Source organism: Zalophus californianus, chromosome 15 (assembly GCF_009762305.2).
Source record: "Zalophus californianus isolate mZalCal1 chromosome 15, mZalCal1.pri.v2, whole genome shotgun sequence".
NCBI lineage: Eukaryota > Metazoa > Chordata > Mammalia > Carnivora > Otariidae > Zalophus > Zalophus californianus.
In genome coordinates, this window is record NC_045609.1 from 54270243 (window position 1) to 54294008 (window position 23766).

General features: G+C 41.4%; 1 protein-coding gene across 2 annotated transcripts; it reads left to right on the plus strand.

The window, feature by feature from the left end:
* Window positions 1–211: 211 nt before the first annotated feature.
* On the plus strand, window positions 212–20092 carry CEP55 (centrosomal protein 55). 2 transcript variants are annotated; one of them, XM_027596399.1, is made up of 9 exons: window positions 212–299; window positions 3212–3402; window positions 5414–5689; window positions 6796–6864; window positions 13535–13685; window positions 14990–15303; window positions 16621–16692; window positions 17597–17722; window positions 18990–20092. In XM_027596399.1, exons 2-9 carry the CDS (start codon window positions 3220–3222, stop codon window positions 19188–19190), a joined length of 1392 nt encoding a protein of 463 aa, XP_027452200.1. In that variant the 5' UTR covers window positions 212–299; window positions 3212–3219; the 3' UTR covers window positions 19191–20092. The 2 variants fall into 2 exon arrangements, with proteins under 2 accessions (XP_027452200.1, XP_027452199.1); XM_027596398.1 differs by having other exon boundaries at window positions 246–536.
* Window positions 20093–23766: the final 3674 nt, after the last annotated feature.

Genomic DNA, 23766 nt, shown 5'->3' on the forward strand with positions numbered 1-23766 from the left:
AGAATAGGACTGCGGACCCAGGAACAGGAGTTCCGTCCCGGGTCGCGCCTCTGCCCCCGCCCCCTCAGACCCACCTCCTTCTCACCTCGCGTCCAGGTTCTAGGCCCCGCCCCCTTAGAGGCCGCAGCCAATCGGGGAGCCGCGAGCCCGCCGCGCGTATCGCGCCCCCCTTCCTGCCGGCCGCGCCCCCGCCGGCAGTGACGTGCCCCGCCCCGCAGCCGCGGGATTCAAACTCCCGGAAGCGGCGCCCGTGCGGCCGGGTGTGACTGGGTCGACGCGAACGCCGGGCTTCGCCTCAGGTGCCGGCTGGCGGTGGGGAGGCAACAGCCGAGGGTGGCAAGGGCGGCCAGGGCCCGTAGCCCCGAGGCCAGATCGACGGCGAGGGAGGCGGGATCGGCGGGCCGACAGCGTCGGCTTGGGCTCAATCTCTGCCCGCCCTGATATATGTCCCTTTTCCCTGGCGCTTACTTCGTGCCTGGCACCGGGTTGGGGGCCTCACGATTGTCGGCGTGTCGATCCTTCCTTTCAGCTTTGCGGTGGGTATTATCATCCTCCTCTTTCCCTTTTTTTGGCGCGGAGAGGCCAGGTGACTTGGCCAGGGTCTTTCGTGACAACATCATTTTGACCAAGCACGTTCATGTCTATTCTACCAACATCTTCATTTTAGAGGTGGGGGGAAAAAGTGCCTCATTTTGCAGATTTTCTTTGCCTCCCTGTTTGCCCACACAGCTCCTATGTGAGGGTTTTTGTAAGATTTTTTTAAAAAGATTTATTTTGAGAGAGAGAGAGAGAGAGAGCGCCCACGCACCAGAGGGCGAAGGAGAGAGACTCTTAAGCAGCCATGCCAGCATGGAGCGGACTTGGGGCTCCATCTCAGGACCCTGAGATCACCACCTGAGCTGAAACCACCCACTGTGCCACCCAGGTGCCCGTTTTTGTAAGATTTGCCTCCACTTGGGAACGATGTGGCCTGTAATCCATGCCTTGTGCGGGTTGTTGGATCGCAGTTTGGTCACCCCCTGTCCAGCATGTCTAAGATCACTTCAGCCAATCAGTAAATATATATTGAGCAGCTGCTGTTAGGTGCTGTGAGGGACAAAAATAATTCAAGGTTCGGCCCCTGAAACAACTGTTGAACAAATTTAAAAAGCTGATGTAGGGTGGCAGTAAACAGTTGTGTCCTATGGCATATTAGCTTATACAGAGGGAAGGCTTCCTGAAGAAGATGCAGTGGGTCAAAGTTTGAACAGTGTGAACCCTGTGAGTATCAGCCTGACGGGAATAGAAAAAACAGGGAAAGAAGGTTGGTGGGACTAAGTGGTGGGGAGCTGGACGATCCCAGCAGGGTCTAGTCCAGAAGCTAGAAACAAGAGAGTCACTCATTGCAAGAGTTCTCTCCAGAGGCCAGGAAGCAAATGTCCCTCGGTTCCTTCCAGTTCTACGGACCTATATAGTTCCACCATTCTGAGTTTCAGTGATTTGGTTGAAAAGCCGTTTTCCTGTCTTATCAACCCATTATACCAAGTCAACAATGTGTTAGTAACAGAACCATACAGAGAAGAACTTCCTGTGGCAGCAGGTTCTCAAGATACCATAACCTTGCATTAGCCTTAATTGATTGACTAGTTATCTTAGTCTGTCACCTTGAATAGGCAAAAATCCAGGACTAACCTTTTGCTAGATGGTCTGTTCAACTCAGTTTACACAGCTCTAGTGTTTTCAGGCTCTCTGATTTCATACAGGATGATCCTAAAAGTTACTTTTACAGAGAGGCCTAGGTTTCCTCAATTTTTACTGGAATCACTTCTCACTACTTTCCATTTTCTGTATAGTGTTAACTGTACAACTTGAGAACCTTTACAGCTTAAGAATTTGTGGCTTTATTTCTTGCCTCCTTTACTAGACTGAAAGTTCCATTATGTAAGGGAACATTTCTCTTTTTCTTTCGTTTCTCTCTCTCTCTCTCTCTCTCTCTCTTTTTTTTTGGCCCGTTTATACCCAGCATCTGTTATGCTGCCTGGTAAATTAGATTTTCCAATATTTTTTGAATGCATGAATGGTCCCATATTCCTCTAAAATTCTCAGTCACCACCATTATTTTATCTTGGGATCCATAAGGTGGAAAAATGCTTTTTAATCTCCCTAATTAAAGCTACTTTTATTATATACGCAGTATGTTTCTCTACAGATTTTGCTCCTGGAGTTAATATACACTTCTTCTAAACTGTTAACTAATACTGTTAGCAGTTTCTACGCAGCTTCTTACTTAATTTGGCCTCTTATACTTAATTCTTGAGTATTGTGCCTCTTTTTCCTGATCTTGGATTCTCCTCACTTTTGCTTACTGTACTCTCAGCTATTTACATAGATTTGAACTAGATCTGTCTTCTAATACAGGACTTATCATTATGTCAGGTAATGACATTTCAGTGCCTATGTTCTCAGAATTATATATCATTTACCACTAGCTTTTTATTCCTGGGTAAAATAGGTCTTTGTGATCTATTTCATTCAGCCTCCATTTAATGATTTAATCATTGATCCCTTTTTTTAAATGTTCTCATTGAAGTATGATACACATACAGAATCCTGCACAAAACATAAGCATCCAAGTTGACATATTTTTAAAAATTTTTATTTTAATACCAGGATGGTTAACATATGGTGTTATATTAGTTTCGGGTGTATAATAGAGTGATTGAACAATTCTGTACATTACTCAGTGTGCGTCAAGATAAGTTGACATATTTTTAAAAGGTGAATTCTCCCCATGTATCTACCACCCAGATTAAAAAATAAATATTGATACCAGCAAGCCAGAAGCCTTTCCCAGTCCCTCTCCCATATCCCACTGGTTTGGCTATATCACTTCTTTTTTTTTTTCTCTTTAAATTTTTTATTGTTATGTTAATCACCATACATTACATCATTCGTTTTTGTTGTAGTGTTCCATGATTCATTGTTTGTGCATAACACCCAGTGCTCCACGCAGAACGTGCCCTCTTTAATACCCATCACCAGGCTAACCCATCCCCCCACCCCCCTCCCCTCTAGAACCCTCAGTTTGTTTTTCAGAGTCTGGCTATATCACTTCTATTGAGAGAGAAATGTTCTTCTATTTAGCAAATAGGTTATTAGACCTTTTCAAGTCTGAGACTTGACCTTTTAAACTTAGACTAATGAAGTATAATTGTATTTTTATTTTTTACAGTTTCAGAGATGGCTTCCAGAAGTCCCAAAGGTTTAATTAAAGGTAAATGGGGATCAAAGCCTAGTAACTCCAAATCAGAAACTGCATTAGAAAAATTTAGGGGTGAAATTGCAGCCTTAAAAACATCAGTGGATGAAATCACAAGTGGAAAAGGAAAGTTGACTGATAAAGACAGACACAGGCTTTTGGAGGTGAGTGGCCTTAAAAACCTTTTTAAATTGTAATAAGCTGTACTGTAGGAGATGAGAAAGTATTTTCCCAATAGTGATATAATTTAGTTTTTCTGCTCATTCACTAAATGTAAAAAATCAAAATTAATTTCAAAGTGTTCAGTGGAGTTCAGATTTTAATGTGAGTGCTTAAAAATGCATTTTATTGTATATATTGGCTGCTTTCCAAGTAATCTTTGTTTTCAGATTTTTGAGGTAAAATCATTACATATATTGGCATTTTGCATTCTGTTAAACTATATTTCAGATTCTCTGATTTAAAATTTGTTATGGCATAGTCAGTAAAGCAGTTAGGAACTTATTAGATTTAAAAATTTAATCATTAGGGGCGCCTGGGTGGCTCAGTTGGTTAAGCGTCTGCCTTCAGCTCAGGTCATGATCCCAGGGTCCTGGGATCGAGCCCTGCATTGGGCTCGCTGCTCAGCAGGGAGTCTGCTTCTCCCTTGCTGCTCCCCCTGCTTGTGCTCTCTCTTTCTTTCTCTCTGTCAAATAAATAAATTAAATCTTTAAAAAAAAATTAATCGTTAATTTATTTTGTAAAAGTTCTTTTATTGCTCATAGTTGGAAAATAAATGACCTGTATTGAATAGTATCATTGGATTCCTTTAAATTTTATTTTATAAGCACACTATAAAACTGAAAGATTTATTTTTTTAACAACACATATTGAGGTAAATACTTACTCAAGCATTGAGAAATGATCTATTACCAATTCTTAGACATAAAGATTATTTTGCAATCTGGTGATGGAATCTAATAGCTTCCCTGAGAGACCTCTTTCCAGTTCTTTCCACTTTTGACAAGCACTGATTGTCAAAACTTTGTCTGTTTAGAATCAATTAAAATTAAACTTCCTCTAACTTCTACCCATTTGTTCTAATTGTATCTATTACAGCTGCATAGAATAAGTCTATTTTTTATTCATATGACAACTTTTCAGATATTTGAGGAAATCTTGCTTTCTCTTACTTTTCTGTAGACCAACTCCATACTCTTCAGCGTTTCTAGCTTCTTATCATCCTGGTTACTTTCCCAAACACTTTGTGAGGGGTTCATATTCCTTCTGAATTATGCACCCAGTATTGTGCACAGTGGCAAACACAGGTTGAAATGGCACTATTATTTACAGTAATCTGGATGCTGTACTCTCCAAAAGCCTAAAATTATATGGGCCTTTTTATTTTTAACTGTATCATCCTACCACCTTATAGGCCTGAGGCAACTAAAATCCCCTCATCGTTTTCACAGGGTCATCTAACTCAATCTCCCCATTTTATGTTTGAACAACTGCTTCTCCTTTCCACCCCCAAGCAAGTTTGTAGTTTTATGTTGTTTTTACCAGGTTAGCATGTAAAGTCATTCTGTTAACTTTTTATTGGCTCTCCAGAGGTGCTTTCTCCTTTATGTCAGCAGCAGCTTAACAAGCATGCCTTTCTTTATGTTTTAAATCCTTGAAAATGTGAACACTCCTTTGAAGATCATCTTTTACATTTGATGCCAAATCATTTATTAACAAAACAAGCTAATGAAGGCATTTTTATCCAGCTGTAACGTTCTGTAATTTTTTTCTATTGCTTCAAGTGCATTAATGAGCATGTATCTCTTGTATGACTACTTTTAGCCTTTAAGATGATTAAAACTGGTATGATGGAAGGATGATTATCAGATACTCATGTGAGAGCCAGCTTTTCTTTACCTTTCTCTTACCACTCTTGACACAGTTGGTTTCTCCTTTTCTGAGTCTGTGTCCCATTCATTGCATATACCCCTTACCGTATTGCATTAATGTATTGGTTTACCTCTCAATGAGGTCTCTGAGCATAGGACCTTAGCTTCATTTTCCTTTTGGCCCTGGTGTTTAGTATAATACTGATTTGATATATAATAAACCTTTCATAAATACTTGTTGTATGTTGTTTATTTTCATGTTTGACCTGGCTTTGTTCTAAGATTTTTCTTAGTTTATATCTAGAAAATTCGAGTCCTGGAAGCTGAGAGGGAAAAGAATGCTTATCACCTCACAGAGAAAGACAAAGAAATACAGCGACTCAGAGAGCAGCTGAAAGCCAAGTACAGCAATACCGCATTGCTGGAGCAGCTGGAGGAGAAAACAAAGGAAGGCGAAAGGAGGGAACAGCTGTTGAAATCCTTGTCTGAAGAGACAGATGTATTGAAAAAACAGTTGTCTGCTACAACTGCAAAACTTGCTGAACTTGAAAGCAAAGCCAGTACACTTCGCTTATCACAGGTACTCATCACTTCTTTAAACCCAGATTTTTTTCCTCTTGCTGTAACAAACAACCTCCGAATCTCATGGTCTTACACAACAAATGTTCATTTTTCCCTCATGTCACAGTCTAGTGCACGTGGGAGTGAAGGAGGCTTTGCTCTGCAGAGTCACTCGGATCCAGGTTCCTCCCTTTTAGTGGCTCCCTTGTCCTTGCACCAGATCCTCTGTGTACAGCTCTAAGCGAGAGGGAGTGTGTGGAGCATGGGGGGGATTCCGGCGGCCAGGCCTGGCACTGGCATATTTCACTTCTACCCATACTCCATTGGACAGAATTCAGTCTCATGGTCTCGCTAACCTTAGCAGGGAAGGCTGGGAAATGCCATCCACAGTGTGCCCAGGGCAAATGGAAGGGGAAGTTTGATGAACTGCCTCTGTCCTAGTTTTTTTACCAAGAGGACTAAATCAAGAGGGAGAAAGGGCTACGAGGTGAGCATCTAGAGTACCTTTGGAGAAAAATATTTTGTGATTTGTTGCCAGTGCTCACACAAGTCTGTTTCCTTAAAGCTGTTAGAAGACCGAAATATAGCTTGTTATGGGTTCTGTTGATTAGTCTGGATACCTAGCCATCCAGCCATTCAACCTCTCTTTCTTTCCTCTATGTGAAAATCAAAAAAAAAAAAAAAAAAAAAGAGAGAGAGAGAGAAATTATGTTTTGAGTTCTATATAATCTATATGAACTAATATTAATACTAATACAAATATAATTCTAGAAAACAACTTTTATCTTTTGTTTGACAATTTAATATTTTCCAGATTTCATTTAAATGGCCTGACTGTTTTGTTTTGTCTCATTTTGGTGAAAACCACTGGGCAATTCTTATGCACAGAGGTATTCTAATGATCCAGAGAACCTCAAATTAGGTATGAAATCTCAGGGCTTCCCATCTGCTGAGGGAGTTTCCAGGATATCTTCATTCTCCTCTGGTACCCATCACCTGGCATGATGGTTCATCAGCATCGACGAGATTTCTTTGTGAAGTATACTCCGTTATTATAGAAGTAGTTATAATGAGGAAACTTCTCTTGTTCAATTTACGGTATTAACTAATATTGCCTTATTTCAGACAGTGGCTACAAGCTGCTTCAACTCATCAATGAATAATATTCATGAAATGGAAATACAGCTGAAAGATGTAAGTTCATTTTCTTTTTATTTATGTTTTTTAAGATTTTATTTATTTGAGAGAGAGTGAGAGCACGAGGAGGAACAGAGGGAGAGGGACAAGCAGACTCCACGCTCAGTGTGGAGCTCAATGTGGGACTTGATTTCATGACCCTGCGATCATGACCTGAGCCACCCAGGTGACCCTCATTTTCCTTTTATTATGTTATGGGAAGAGAGGATTAATTCATTCATTCTTAAATTTCATGGAAATTGACAGAGTTGATGCTGTGACCTGAAAACAGTCTGTTGAGGAGTTGGAGAACTGAATGATTTGAGATCATCTCCCTAGGTTACTACCTATAAGTCTCTTTCTAAACATTCAAGAGGGCCAGTTCATCTAGTCCTGGTCTCATGAGGTGAGAAAGCCCTAGAAATCATCCAAATAGCTCAGTAACGTTCCTTCTTCGCCTAAATCTAATTTGTCCAATTATTGTATTATTATGGTGTCATTTATAATTTCTTCTCTTTTTGTTTATCCATGCAAGAGTACTCATTCATTTGAAATTCTTTCTCTGGAACCAGGATATGCTTTCATAGTTTGAAAAGGAAACACATTCTTTGTATACTCAATACTTCTTTTCTGTAGAATCTGATATGAGGCTACTCTAGATATTTGGTAAGGCTATATTATTTCAAACTTATGTCTTAAATAGATTGATGTGTTTCATTGAGAATTGAATAAATTGAGGACATAGGACTATTATTCACAGTGTATTTTTTCAAGTTTTAATATCAGATACCCAAAGTATAAAATTCTTGAGTTAATTATTAGGCCAGTAGATAGGTATTTTGATTCCAGAAATATTACTGGCAAGTCTACCCTGCTCTAAGTTGCTCTTAAGATTCCCGTTTTATGGGGCACCTGGGTGGCTCAGTTATTAAGCGTCTGCCTTCGGCTCGGGTCATAATCCCAGGGTCTGGGATCGAGCCCCACATCTGGCTCCCTGCTCAGCGGGGAGCCTGTTTCTCCCTCCCACTCCCCGGGCTTGTGTTCCCTCTCTTGCTGTGTCTCTCTCTCTGTCAAATAAATAAAATCTTAAAAAAAAAAAAAAAGATTCCCGTTTTATTTCATCTAGCCAGTGTACCTAGAGGTCCATTTGATCTTCAAAAGAATTTAAATCCGTTGAGTGTCTGTATCGTGACGTACTGTAGTAGCCTTTTCACCTATAGGTAACTAAGATAAAGAAGAAACATAATTTTTAAAGATCTTTCAAAATAAGTTCTTTGTGTTGTATGTTACACTGACCTTTATCATTCTGTATCAGTACCTACCAGATGCACATAGCTATGAATAATTTGTCTACATACCTGCTTTCCCCCTTATTTACTCCAGCCGTGCGGGCTTTCTAGCTATTCCTTCAATACACTGCCTTTTCTTTCTGTTCCCTCTGCTGGCACCCTGTTCCCCCCAGATATCTTCATGACCTGCTTCCTCACTTCATCATATATTCAGTTGTCACTCTCTTGGGTGGGAGGGCTGAGGGTAGTGGGGCTGGGGCCAGAGGGTTACCTCGCCACCTTTCCTAAAATTATAGCTCCCAGACAATTCCTATTACCTTTTCCTGCTTTTGTAACTTTTCCCCTCATCACATATTACTGTGAAACTTACAATATATTTTGCTCATTTACTTTGTTTGTTATATGAGTCTTACATTGGTATATATTTAATGAGGGAAGGATTTCTGTGGTTTTTTTTCACTGCTATATGCCCAGTGTCTAGAATATCTGAATTTTATTAGTACCTGAAAATATATGCTATTGTCTTAAACTTATATATAATTTTTAGGCTTCTCAGCATCAACTGCTTCAAATATCAGCTAAAGTTATTTTTAGATAATGACAATTCTTTGTATGAAGGTAACTTGGAAATGTTATCCATGTATACCCAATCTTTTTGTTCTGTTTTATCTTCCAGGCTTACTTAAGGATCACATTGTGCTCCTCTGCTCTGTTTACTTTAGAAAGGCTTTTGGATAAGTGGAGTAAAATTTAACCCAACTCACCTTCAAATGGTCTAGACTGAGCAAGGCCTCCCTGACTCTCACGTGCATATGAGCCTAGGGGATCGTCATCAAATGCAGATTCTGAGTTCATTGGTTGGGATAGGACCTGAGATTCTGCATTTCCAATAAGCTCCCGGCTGCTGCTGCATTCACTTACATATTTGAGGAGCAGGGGATGGTTTAGCTCCGGTTGTCTGTGAGCCCGGGAGGAGACTAGGGAACAGGGAAAGCAACCCGTCACTCCTCTGAGCACAGGCACTGCCGCATTATCCTGCTTTGAGAGCTTAGCAGTTCCAGTCCCTCACCCTTCCTCCAAGCTCCCACAAAGCTTCCTGGAGCACTTTGCCCACTTATTTTAAGAGTCAGTATTTGCTCTGCTAAAATAATCCCTAAAAACCCATGTTTACCTTTCTTAAGGCCTAGCTGTATCATTCCTTAGCTACCATTTAGGTCTGGCTGACATTTTGAAATAATTACATGGAGTTTGTACTGTAAACACTGTTCAGTGTCATTAACTTGCAAACCAGATAGGCTCAGAGGCAGATGAAATAGGCATTTCCTGCTCTTAATTTTAAAAATCTAATTTTTAAAACAGAATTTAGGGAAGATAAATAATTATTAATTTTTTATTTGGAAAAAATTTAAATTTACAGAAAAGTTATAAGAATGAAAATGGTACATGGAGCACCCATATACTCTTTACTAAAATTCAAACATTGTTAACATTTTGCTCCATTTCACACCTCTCTTTCAGTCCCTACCCTGCCCCTCACACACACATAATATTTTTTTTCTGAACAATTTGAGAGTGAGTTGCGTATATTACGGCGCTTTAAAACTATATACTTCAGTATATATTCCTCAGAATGAGAGGTTCTCTTATATGACTACAGTACAGATAGCAACTTTATTTTTTTTAAGATTTTATTTAATTATTTGAGAGAGAGGGAGAGAGAGAGTGCATGATTGGGGGTAGGAGCAGAGGGAGAAGCACAGGGGAGGGAGCTTGACATGGGGCTTGATCCTGAGATCATGACCTGAGCCGAAGGCAGACGCTTAACCGACTGAGCCACCCGGGTGCCCCCAGATAGCAACTCTAATAAATTTAACATGGATGCTATACTTCTATGTAATCTGCCATCCATATTCCAGTTTCGTCAATTGACCTACATTTTTTATTCCTCCAGTATAGGCTAACATTTTAACCTATGTTACGGTTTTTGCCCAAGAAACATAAAATGGATCCCTGTGAAGCCAGGAGGAAGAGTTTTAGTGGCATTCCACAGGACTTCACCTTTGCCCACTTCTGTTCCATATTTTTATCGATAACTTGAGTGGAAATGTTAAATGCATGTTAACAGATGTGTAAAGGACACAAAGCTGCAAGAGATAATACAATGATGACTCTAAAGATGCAAAACTAATAATCAGCATTATTGATGGCCATCAAATCCATTTATTATTGATACTATTTAGAGAAGAAAGCAAATGCAGAAGTCAGTGAGAAGAGGCCTGGAGGAAAGAAATGTTGACTACTTTACTGAAGTAACATCGCCATCACCTGGCCTTTCAGAATATTGCCCCTCAAATCTTCACCCATCCCATAGTTCGGTTTTTCATACTTAAGTAATGTATGGACAGGTTCATTATTTATTTATTTTTAAAAGATTTTATATATTCATTTGCGAGAGAGACAGAGGGAGAACAAGCAGGGGGAGAGGCAGAGGGAGAGGGAGAAGCAGACTCCCTGCTGAGCAAGGAGCCCGACGTGGGACTCGATCTTAGGACCCTGGGATCATGACCTGAGCCGAAGGCAGACGCTTAACCATCTGAGCCACCCAGCTGCCCTGGACAGGTTCATTTAAAAGAAGAAAATTTCATTACCATCCAATGTTGACTTGAATTACTTATATTGAATTGTTTCTTAAAGATGGACAAATTTAAAATTCGATATAAAATTAGGTATCTTTAGCATCTAACACATACGACTTATGAATATTTAGATATGTGCATGCTCTTTGAGTCCTACAACACTACCTCTTTTGGCAACTTAATTTGAGTATATAATACAGAGCAGATGTACATTATCTCCACTTTACAAATGAATGCTTAAGCTCTGCGAGGAGGACTCATAACTGCCTGACAGGTGCAGAGAGAAAAGTGTGTGGCCAAGTGACTGAAGGGCCCTGGACTGAGTCTTTGATTCCAGAGGCTGCCTCTGTCTCTCTAATCCATTTCTTAGTTCTACAGAAAACAGACACGGAAAATTCTTTAAGCCCCATGCCTAGATGCTCATGAGTTTGTACGATGCTCATGGAAAGAACCTACCAAAGGTTAGAGGAACTCTCTAGACTTAAGAGCTTTTGTATAGACAGATCTTTTCAGATTTGAAGCTCAGCCATTTAGATCTTTAATGGATAGAAATTCTTACCCTGAAAGAAGATGCCTTGATATAGAACCAAAAATGTCTAGTATGTTCCTTACCACTTTTCCCATCTCACCCCTACGATGAGATGCCAGCCTGTGGGGAGGGGAGCCTCTCCTTTTTCAGTATATTTACAACAAATGCAGGGTGATTCAAAAAGAATTGAACACTTTTGAAAATATATTCCAGTATGTATGTTTTACTTCAGTCCGCTTTGACCAGGCAACTTTTTGTCAAGAACTTTATGTTTGTACCATCTTTTTTTTGGCCACCCCTGAAGGATATGAAATTATACGTCCTGGCTGCCCCTTCAACCGTTGATGATAATAGATTCCAACAGGTCTGGGATGAATTATGACACAAGGGGTACATATTATGCACTTGTGAGAATCATAGAAATAGCTATGATAGTTCTGTTACAAAGGGGTTTGAAATTCATTTTCATATATTCCTTAGTTCATGAGAGATAGCTTTTTGAGAGTGTTTGATTCTTTTTGAATCATTCTAAATGGATTGTTCTACTGTGTATAAGGAACTTCTAGATTCTTTCATGCCGTTTCCTCCCTTCCCAATACTCTCAAACTTCAGTTTGGGCTAAAGACCTGCGTGGGTGCTTGCTGATTCTGGCAACCATGCTTTCTCCACTCTGTCGTCACCATCATTCATGTTTATCAAGCAGCTACTTGCTATGGAAACATCAAACACATGAATGGAACCATACAAAATCTAAACAAGCCTGGACCCAGCTCTCCAGGGGCTCGTGATCTAGTTCATATAAGAACTCTCATCAGGACACAATCAAGGTCATGAGTGTAAGATGCCAAATAGATTGAATGGACATTAAAATCCCTGTTGGCTTACAAAAGAGAGGGAGTTTGGTGAGGGCACTTAGGGTGAGGAGGCTTGAAAGACAAGCTTGGATGCATTGGAACTTGATGAAAAGGTGGGATTTAAGTCGCAGATGATATAGGGAGGAGTTCTAGGGCATACTGGGCACAGAGGGTGTATATAGTTCTGTGGACAGCAAGGTGGCAGTGGAGGCCAGAAATGGCCAGGCTGTCACCTGAAGAGATGGAAAGGGACAGACTATGGACCATTTGAATGTTAGCCTAAGGGAACATAGCTTCAGTTTTAGCAAGTGCTGTCATGAAGCTTTCAAAAATTCTGTTGCTAATATAATTAACGATGTAGCACTTTGGGGGAACAAGGGAGAGGTTGAACTGAACTTATTAAGAGTAGTTATTTTCCCCCCAAAATAGAGTGGTCATTGTATTAATTAACTGGAAGCTTTTGGTGATAGCCTGTGTCTCCCCTTACTCTCGTAATGGGGAAATCTCCTTCCAAACAGGATTTACTGAGATCCAGCAGTGAGTCATTGCTCAACTAGGCATTCCTGTGGGGGCAGACAGGTCATAGCATGGGTGCCAGGGCCAAGGGCTCAAATGAGTCCTGTGAGTTCAGTCGAGCTCCCCTACAAATGTGCTTGGCTATCGTGAAGGGGTGTTCATGTCACTATGTGGGCCTCCTTCTAGGATGCTTAGTCCATAACCTTTTACACGTGTGACATCAGGTTTAGATGTACATGGCCTCTCTACCCAAATGGTCATTGAAACTTACTTCCCCAGCCTATCAAGAACAAAGAACGAGAAGGGGACAGTCCCATCTCCTTAGACTGAACTTCCAGGTTAGGAAGGAGAGAAGAGTTATAATCTCATTGCCAAGGTGATGCTATATAAGAATTTCTAGGCTTTTCTCCCCAGCACCACCAGACGGTTGTCTTTTTTGCTAGCTTTCAACCTGAATCTGTGCCCCACTTTCAGTAACAAAACTAAGGTAGGGGGCGGGGGGGGGGGGAAGGTAGTATGTGATTGCTGGAGATACTGTCTGCGTGGGGAGCTCCTGAGCAGAGTTGTGTGTAGGGTGGAAATCTCTGTTTGGAGCAGTGCACGTCCACCTCTGCCACAGAGGCGTTCTAGTTTACAGAGAATGACATGGACAGATGCAAACCATGATGTTAGGTGCTCTGAAGGAGCCTGAAGTCAGAATGGATCTCTGGGTTGTGAGCCATGCAGTGGTGGTTTAGAGTTCTACTATATGACCCACGAGAATTTCTTTGTACTGGGAAAGGCTACATCACTGGAGTTCCCTTATCCATTTTAAGATTTTAGTTTTTTATTTTATTAATGATTTGCTTTCATTTTCGTTTTAAGGCTCTGGAGAAAAATCAGCAGTGGCTTGTGTATGATCAGCAACGGGAGGCCTATGTAAAAGGACTTTTAGCCAAGATCTTCGAGTTGGAACAGAAATCAGAAACAGCTGCTCATTCACTCCCACAGCAGACAAAAAAGGCTGAATCAGAAGGTACTGGTATAAAAATGTTCTTTTGGGGTAGGCCTGCCTGACATTTTCCAAAAGGAGAAATTTATCAAATTTAGATTTTTATAAATGTGTTAGAAAGTGAATTAAGCAAGTCTTATAACTGAAGTAAGAAAGACCATGTTAGCAAGTCTGTCTTCTCATTGTTTTCTGAAAAAAGCGGACAGAGGCACAGGGTAACGGATCTCTGGCAGTTCTGAAGGCACATCAAATTTTCTCCTTCGTGCATGTCCTTCCCCACCTTCAAAGATCTTCTCTAACTTCTTTGCTCTTAGAGTTGGCCTTGTCAGTGATTATCTTTTTACCCTGTTTCCTTTCATGCATTCATATCACTCCCAGGAGAAAGAATACATCTTATAGATGATTCTTCAGTCTTTTGAATCTCCCACAGAATTGAAATGAAGGCTCCTAGGGAAGATGCAATCTTTTGCTAAATGCTTTGCAGCTTCCCTGGCATTGAGTTTCACAAGAACCCTAAGAGGTAGGGCAAGAGGAGTCATTATTCTCCTTTTACAGATGGGGAAATAGGTTCAGCAGTTCTAGGTGATGAGCTAAGAAAAGAAGAGAAATCCCCATGCAAAGCACTTTTTAAAAGACTGACAGCCCTAACGGGACTCAAGCTTTTAATTTTGAATTATATAAAGAGAAGGCTAAAGAAAGGCAGGCAAGGCTCATAATCTTGGAGCTTCACGTTTGAATATTTAAAATGAAGCTAATGCTAAAAAAGAAAACATAAAAAGAATTGGGGACAATGTTACTTTACTGTAATGCCTTTATAAGAATATTACGCATTAAAGTAAGATTTTAGTGGTGAGCTAAGTCAAATTTCTTTCTTTGGCAATAGTGTTCTCCCCGTGTGTGTATGTGTTTTATCAAAGTAATATAAGCTCTTGTTAAAGTAATTTAGTAGTAGTATAGAAGGGCCTGTCCCTCCTTTCCCAATCTCTCTTTCCCCCTCCCATCAGGGCAGCTGCTTTTAACATTTTTTTTTAAATTTTGGTAATTATATATATAAATAATGAGCATATGTCTCCATTTGTTGATTTATCTTCTTTAGACATCGGTTACTTTCCCTTCCCGTTGAATAGCTATATTACTGTTTCCAGTTCTTCTCTTTATTAGGTTAACTTCAAATAATGTACCTGAACTCCTTTTTCTTGTTCCATCAAATATCAACTCTATCTCTTGACTCTTCATTTTGTAAGATCTTATTTATAGAAATGTGTTTAGTTTTAACTGCTTGGGAATATTATTATATAAAGTGTTGTGCCCTGATGTGTTTGTCATAGGTTATCTTCAAGAAGAAAATCAAAAATATTACAACCATCTTTTGGCAAATGCAAAAAAAGATCTTGAGGTTGAACGAGAGACCATAACTCAGTTGAGTTTTGAACTTAGTGAATTTCGAAGAAAATATGAAGAAACCCAAAAAGAAGTTCAAGATTTAAATCAACTGTTGTGTTCCCAAAGAAAGGCAGATGTACAACATCTGGAAGACAATAGGCATAAAACGGAGAAAATACAAAGGCTCCAGGAAGAGAATGATATTGCTAGGGAAAAACTTGAAGAAGAGAAGAAGAGATCTGAAGAGCTCTTATCTCAGGTGAGCCTAACCAGTAAAGACTTTCCATGATTCCAAATTCGAAAGTCTCATGGTACTCAGCAGCGTCAGGGGCTATTTTAACTACTAGGGAACCAGCAAGGAACAAAACCAGTTCCTGCCCTGCCATGGGATTCTTCTTTAGAATAGAAACAGACCATAAGCAAGTACCTAAATACCCAAGTAAATTCAAGAAAATAAAGCAGGGCAACACGACATGGAGAAATTGGGGGCCAGGGACAGTACTTGGACAAAGGCCTTTTGGCAAGAAGGAACCAATGAGGTGAGCGACTGGGAATTAACTCCTGTGGAGAAGCTCATGTACACGAAGGCTGTCCGTGAGAAGGAGGCAGGTGTGTGGGAGAAGCCAGAAGGTATGACGCAAAGAGGGGAATCAGTGCTGGCTCCCAGGCTGGCACCTTGATCACGATGATGGTGTGCTCATGTGAATTCACGCAGGACCTTCCATGTTCTCATTATACTCACCACCTTCTGCAGACTGTCTGTGTCAGTGACGATGGAGTCACTAAGTTAGGATCATTAGAATTGTATACTACCTCAGCAGAAACCATTAATTTAAATCTTCCTGGGCAGCAGGGAATATTGGAAAAAACATTATTTGGGGTCCATACCTGGTGTGTAGTTCAGGATGTGTAGCCTTAGGATAATCAGCTACCTTCTCTGACTTGCAGGTCACTGATGTGTCAAATTAGTAACCACAATCTCTTTTTGCTTCCTGGGGCTTTTGTGAAGGTCAACTGGGAGAATGTGAAAGTGCTCTGTAAAGTCAAGGGCTGGGTAGATGTCAGTTATTGCTACTATTAAAATAGAAGTAATTTTTAAACATCATCCAAAAGTTGAGAGAGGGATTAAAAAACAGTCTGTAACATTTGCCTTCTTAGTCTTTACCACCCTGGCTTCTGCCTATAAGCGTGAGCAGTGATATTTACAAAAGATGAAGCAGAAATGGTCGGGAGTTTTATTCCACCTCTGCGGGCAAGGAGGGCAAGGCATTGCCAGCTTTGTTATCCTACTCAGAAATATTAGTGGATGTCAGAACTTCCAGGAAAGTGGGTGTGTGCATTGTAGAGTTGGGTGCTGTTCATCGAAGTGCAGTCTGTGCCCCAGGGAACTCTCAGCCAGGGTGGGACTGCTCAGCTGCTTGAATAGATGGCCATTAAACAAGCTGCTGCAGTGACTCAGCCCAACGAGCAGGTGTGGTCCCAGATAGAGATGTGAGATTTGTGAGCCTCTCCTGCGTCCCAGCTCACGCAATAAAAGATCGGATATGACAGTGTGGGCTCTGTTTACATCTGACAGGTCCAGTTTCTTTACACGTCTCTGCTAAAGCATCAAGAGGAACAAACAAGGGTAGCTCTGCTGGAACAACAGGTACTTATTGGGGTTGCTCCTATATTCAACTGAACCTGTTAGGAAATGGAATGTTTCCTCCTGTTTACACTATTCTGTGAAGAACCATTTGAAAATCATGAATTTTTTCTTTTTTTTTTTTTTTAGAGTGGAACCAATTGAGCCAGGGGGTCAGGGGTAGGGGCAAAGGGAGAGGGAGAGAAAGAATCTTAAGCAGGCTCCATGCCCATCCTCCATGCGGGGCTGAATCTCATAAACCTGAGATCATCACCTGAGCCAAAGTCAAGAGTTGGACGTCTAACCAACTGAGCCAGCCAGGTGCCCCTGAAAGATGTTTTTTAACAAACTTTAACAAAAACAAAAAATTAAGTGACTATCTGTCTGATAGTCATATATTCCGGTCTTTGAGCTAAGCCAGATTCTCTGAGCTGGGATGGCAATTGTTTTGATAGGGTGTTGTTGCCCTTAGCAAATTTTATTCTTCCCGCATGGCTTCTGTAGTCCCTACTCTAGCCTAGCAGGATCTCCCCCAGAAGGCTACCTTATAACTTCAAGTAGAACTCAGAGAGATACCATTTATTCTCAGAATAGAGACCAGAGGTTTTCAGTGTATTCCAAACCAGGGAACAGCCATCTCTTTCCCTTCTTCCCCTTCCCCACAAAGAGGGGGATGGGGAGGAGAAATTCCAGCCAGCAACTTGTTAAGTTCCTCCTCACTCACCTATACTTCAAGCATTGGCTTTGCTCCTTGGACAAACCAAAACCTCAACTGTAGCTTCTTCATTTATCATCTCATTGATGAATTCTGGCTGCGAAGGCACAAATGCTTGCCTCTTGTGCTAATAAAAACGTTCAAGCATCTAGTCAAGAGAACTGGACAGGACATATTAACCCATAATTGTCTTGTCCTGGGCATTTGTTCCAGATGCACGCATGTACATTAGACTTTGAAAATGAAAAACTTGACCGTCAAAATATGCAGCACCAACTGCACGTAATTCTTAAGGAGCTCCGAAAAGCAAGAAATCAAATAACACAGTTGGAATCCTTGGTGAGTCTGGAATGGTTAAACTAAAACTCATTTTCTTCTTTCTCTTGATGCCATTTTCCCATTGATTTATCAAACCAGTTCCCAAACTAGGAGGATACAGCTTAAGAATGGCTGTTTCTTAAATCAGTAGGCAGAACCCCTGCTTCATCTGAAGCAGCTGCCTTTTGAGCATCAGTTCAGAGCACTGGAAAGAGGGACATTACGTGCCTCTGCATCATGCCAGCCTTAGTGGTACCTGGGATCGTCTCTCCCCGCCCCAGCCTGGGGATTCTAGAGGAACGACACAGGGCCTGCCCTGGGGGGGGCCGGGAGGAGGGAGCGCAGTTGTAAATCCTGAACTGAAGCTATGTTTTTCTATTTAAAAAGAAAGAAAGAAATGCCATTTTTAGTGCTAATGGATTGTTCCTGTTAAGACACTGTTTTAGGCATATTGAGCTAAACACATTTTGTGGGTTACCTTGAACACATAATCTTTTAAAACATAAACCTTTTAAATACGATTTTTTCTATGAGGAAGTGATTTTTGACTTACTATTTTCATCTTACTAATAAGCCTTTGGGCCAAACCTGTTGGGATCCGTGTGTGTGTGTGGGTGGGTGTCCCATTAGTACATATCTTATACATGACCCTAGTACTGCAGAATATTTGCAGATGGTGAAATGTTAAAAATAAAATTCCTGTTTTGAAAGAGAAAAAAAAACTTGTTAAAAAAGTCATTTGTAGCTTCTTTATGAATAAAAGACAAAATATATTTTGACTCTGTTCTTTAGCACGTCATTGATTTTGACCATTTATAATATTTTGAAATTGAAATTTTCATTTCTGTTACTCTTTTTCAAAGTATAGAAAGCTGGAGGGTATATAAGAGAATCCGTAATTTTCCTGTACTTTTCTTTGTGTCCCTGCTGTCATCTTTAGAGTATGCCCTAAAATACTTATTTTTAAGCTTTATCGACTATTCTAAGTTCCTCAGGAAAAAAAAAACATGAAAAAGGAAAGTCATAAAGATATTTTACAATATTTTCATCATTTCTGTGTGTAACCTGTTTGATCTGCCAAAATTTTTTGCTACTCTTAATTCTATGTTATTTTTTTTATTGCTGAACTTGCCCCTTTTTTACAAAACTAGCAAATTTTGTCAGCCTTGTACATGGGTCTACCTTTACATTTGGCTCTAAGTATTTTAATGAAATCTATCCATGTAGACACTCAATCCTAGTACTTCTTGGGTAATTTATAACCACCTCCTATACATTTATTTTTCAGAAGCAGCTTCGTGAGCTTGCCTTCACAGAGCCACTAGTCACTTTCCAAGGAGAGTCTGAAAACAGAGTAAAAGTTGCTTCACCAAAAAGTCCCACTGCTGCACTAAATGAAAGCCTGGTGGAGTGTCCCAAGTGCAATATACAGTATCCAGCCACCGAACACCGGGATCTCCTCGTCCACGTTGAATACTGTTCCAAATAGCAATATAATTATTCTTTGTTTTTGTGTCAAAAGGTTCAGTACTGTATTTTATGTTAGCTTGTGGACATTTTGAATTACTTATTTCACCTCTTCTATAAGAAACTGCCTCTCTCCCTTTGAGACTCTGGCATAGGAGTGAATCATTGTATTTTTGGGGCTGCTTTGCATTTTCCTTGGCAGCAGCGATACCTCCCTGAGATGGTTCATCTTCAGGCTTCACTTATCGAATGTGTGCGCTGAGACAGCTGACATTTTGCACTGTTAAAAATACTTGATGAGGAAAAGATAGTTCAGGTGATTGCTCGTGGGTTAAATCTGTTGTACCAGCAAGTACATATTTTATGTTTTGTAGATTTTTAAAAATCAAAGTTAACTAACCAAGGATCTTACCGTGTTGGCTTTCGTTATCCAAGCTTTGTAAACCTACAATTCCGATTTTCATGGCCATTGTTATAAGGTGGTAATACTTTCTATATTTTTCCCTTTCTTTTATAAGGCGGTTTTTAGAAAAGTTGGAGATTTTCTTGATCTTCTTTGCTGCTTACTGTTGAAACCGAGCTGTGTTCTAAGCACGAAGCAGATTCTGCTTAAGGAATACTCAGTGGCCACACAATGTTCTCTTTCATACTAATCGGCTATAACTTTAACTTGAATTTCATTAGCACATGTTGGTCAGTTAAAGATGTTAAAATGAATTTTAGCAAAACCATCTAGCCCTCTCATTTGATTGGCAGGTATTTTATTTATTTATTTTTGGCACTCTTAAAGTTGGGCAGTGTAATAAGCAGATATTTGCTTATCTGAATATATATTTTTATACATGTGTGTGTAAACCCCCAATTTTTTTATTTCTTCAGGTTTTCTAAAATGCTGAACACTGGGCTACTGTTAGTAATATAAAGGAGAAAGGAATAAAATTATTTAATAAGTTTTAATATGTGTAGTGTATATCTGCATAGATAGGTATTCTCAGATTTCTATCCTGAGAGGTGTGCCCATGTAAGGACTCACTTACAGTGTAAAATGATAAGGTAAAGAGCCATTGAAAGCAAAAAGTACATGAGGCTCAGAAAGGTTAAGCAGAATCCCCACAATCATTTAAAAAAGAAACATACACATTCTTGGGTTTCAAACTCCTAAGTCAGCTCCAAAGCCAGTCTTCTCTCTACCCTGCCAGAAAACCCTTGTGAATTCTCCAAACTCATATACTTAGGGGATATTATAACCGGAGTAATGGAATGTTCCTTAAGTCAGAGAGGACAACAGCAGAACACACCAATTGATTCCTTCCATCCCTCTGGTCTGAGAAGTTCTGCCTCGTCAAGCCGCTCCTCCACCTGGATCCTTCCATGCATCCTTGCTATGCTAGTTCTCCGACATCTCTAATCTCATTCTCCAAATACCTGTTAAATGCCAACTACGTGCAAGTCCCTGGGCTAGGTATGAGTGACGCAGTGATAATAAAATGCAGCCCCATCTTCGTCCCCTAGTAGAGAAGGCCAATATCTAACAGATAAGTATAACACATTTTAGGAGGTGCTATAATCAAGGTATATGGAGGGTACAGAAAGTGCCTTATTCTAATGAAGACTGAAGATCTTACTCTCGAAAGATGCAAACCTTATACTAAGATAAAAGTAGGAAATAGAGTAAAACAAGACTAAGAAGTAAAACGGAGCCACTCCTAAGGGTAGCCCCCCAAGGCAGGCCATGTAGGACTGTTTCTGAGAGGTGAGCCTGGTGCTGAGCACAGGGAAACAGTCCTGCACGCCGTTCACGTGGTTCACACATACAGCTCACCTCCAAGGGAAACCACTACAGCCATCCTGGGGCTGAGGCTGTGAAGCGATTTCTCTCGTGTGCCTTCACGGAGAAGAAACCATAGAATGGAGCGGCCCAGAGCCTCAGCATAGCCTTAGCGTCAGCACAGCAGTCGGTTCCACTCTGCTGGTGTCTCACCGGCTTTCTTCCGCGGGGGGGAGTAATGTCCCGTCCAGAGGCGAGTCCATAATCCGCGAGGGCAGGCAACCTCATACTCTCGCAATACGTCGCTTGCTGCTGCCCTTGCTTATCCCAGAGCAAATTTTAGAGTCAGGGGAGCCAACTCAAAAGCTCCCTCGGACCGGAGCTGGGTGGCGTGAGGCCGCCGGCCAGCTGGACACCATTGGAGGCTGGGAAACGGTGCCTTTACCTAAAGGAGGTGCAGCGGCTCGGCACCAGCCGGGGTCCTTGCCTGAGAGTCGTGTGCGGCCGATCTGTCAGATTTTCCAAGAGAAATCTCGAATATTTAAATGTGAAATCCTCCAATTTTTAATGTTGGAAAATTAAAAACAACACTGCGTGGGCCACGTTTCCCAGCTGTAACCTTTGTTAGAGCATCCGAATGGGGCAACAGCCGCGGAGGCCTGCTCAGCCTGAGGCAGGCAGGGAGGTAAGGCAGACTCTCGGTCCTGCCCGCTTTCTTGGGCCTGAGGTCCCCCCGAGCCCAGCTCAATCACAGGCACTGTCCGAGGGACACGGTGAATGTGGCCCTCCCTGACCGGGCCCTTCCACCAGCCATCTGACTTTCTTTTTGTGGCTACACTTCCCAAACAGAACCGGCTGGCTGCCAGCATGTCATTGCTACCCTCTGCTTCCCAAACCTGACAACGGAGGGAATCTGCAGGCTGGAAGGGAACTATGAAATCCTCTACTTGAGCAGTTTCTGGTCCGGGAAATCACCTCCACTCTTGGAGCGTGTTGAAAATGTTGATTTCTTGTTCCCTAAATCTCCTAAATCAGAATGTCTGGGGGTGGGGAGCATGGAATGTGCATTATCAACAAGATCTGCAGGGCAATCTGGTGTTTCACTCAAGGCTGAGAACTGCTCATCTAGTCGAACCTTGACCTTCCCATGAAACAGAGTCCCAGAGAGGGGGGGTGACTTAGTTGGTTGGCAAGAAAGCGAGGGAGGCCCAGGCTTTCAAAGGCAGTGGTCGTGAGAGCCCCTACCACTTTGGCTCGTGTGCCATGATTCCAGAGAAATTACCCTTGTCAAGACCCTCAGTGCTCAATCTTCCTAAGGCAAATCCAGTGCTTTGTTGGCCTGGGTGTCTTTCTTTCTCCTTACCCTCTGTGTTGTGCTCTCTGCCTTGAATCTAATGATACACTGGCTTTGGACAGTTAAGTGAGAAATACTAACAAGACATGCAAGTGGACCACAGCGGTGGCATCCAAACAAAGGTGAAAGGCCAGGAATTTGCATAAAATCAGAAGAGATGAAGAAAGGATCAAAGAAGACAGCACTGGAGAGCATCCTGCGGTCCAGAAGTAGGCAGGAGCGCTCAGAGAGAATCTAATTAACATTGCATCTCCCAAACCAAGCAACCAGTGGAAGAACAGCATGGCCCCTAGAGAATGAGTTAGCATCTGATCATAACCTTCACCTTCTTGCCTACCAGACTCAGTATATTGATTTAACCCCAGGATTAGCACACCTTCACTACAGTGGTTTAACAGGTATTTACAGGTAAGTCTCCTGAAGAAATCTTCCTCATTTCAGAGGATGTACCAGGCACTGACCTCCTAATCTGATTCAGCAGTTAGCCCGTCTGCAACAGGTGAGGTGCTGTGCAAGACACTAGAGGTAGAGAGAAGAGTCTGGTGGGGCCCACGGTGAGCAGAGCCAAGGTGATCGATGCAGATCAATGACAGCACAGTGAGGTCAGTCACCCCACCACTGAGCGAGGAGAGGCTTTCTGAAGTAGGTAATGACTGAGCTGGTTTTAAGAAAACAAATAAGATTCAAGTTTTAATGGTGTTTGTTCCTGGACCGATGTTGAAAGTGAATCATTAAGCAGAACTTAAAGAGAACGGCCTGTGTTATATGGGTCACTTTCTGATGACGAAGGGTGAGGGTGTGGAGGGAGGGCAGTAGCGTGGATCCAGATTCTGACCCAGTGAAAGGCGTTCCTCTGTATCCTCCTAACTTGCTGTGGAGAGCCACATAGCTGCAAAGATGCAGACAGCAGGCTGTCTTGAACGCTAAAATACCAAAGGAGATATAGTGAAGAGAGGTTTACTTGATTTATTTTGAAGATTTTATTTATTTATTTATCAGAGAGAACGAGAGAGCACAAGCAGGAGGAGCGGCAAGCAGAGGAGAAGCAGGCTCCCCGCTGAGCAAAGAGCCTGATGTGGGACTCGATCCCAGGATCCCAGGATCCCAGGATCCCAGGATCACGACCCAAGCTGAAGGCAGATGCTTAACCGACTGAGCCACCCAGGCGCCCCTAAATGGAGGTTTTAATGAAGGAGAAGAAAAAGGCTTAGAAAAATGTCAGCTTTGCTGCTTGATTCACAGCTACGGCAGACAGCACCCATGTTACCTTGCATAGACTATGAAGGTGTGCATTTGCACTTGATTTTTATAAGGTGGAAGTAGGCAGAGGGGGAGCTGATACTGGAGAATGAAGAAAAGCTTCCAGAGTATATTATTTTCAATATAAATTTAACAATCGCTCATATTTGCACATATGAGTTAGTAAAAATTCCCTTCTCTTGAAAGAATGAATTTTATGGAAATGATTCTGTTTAC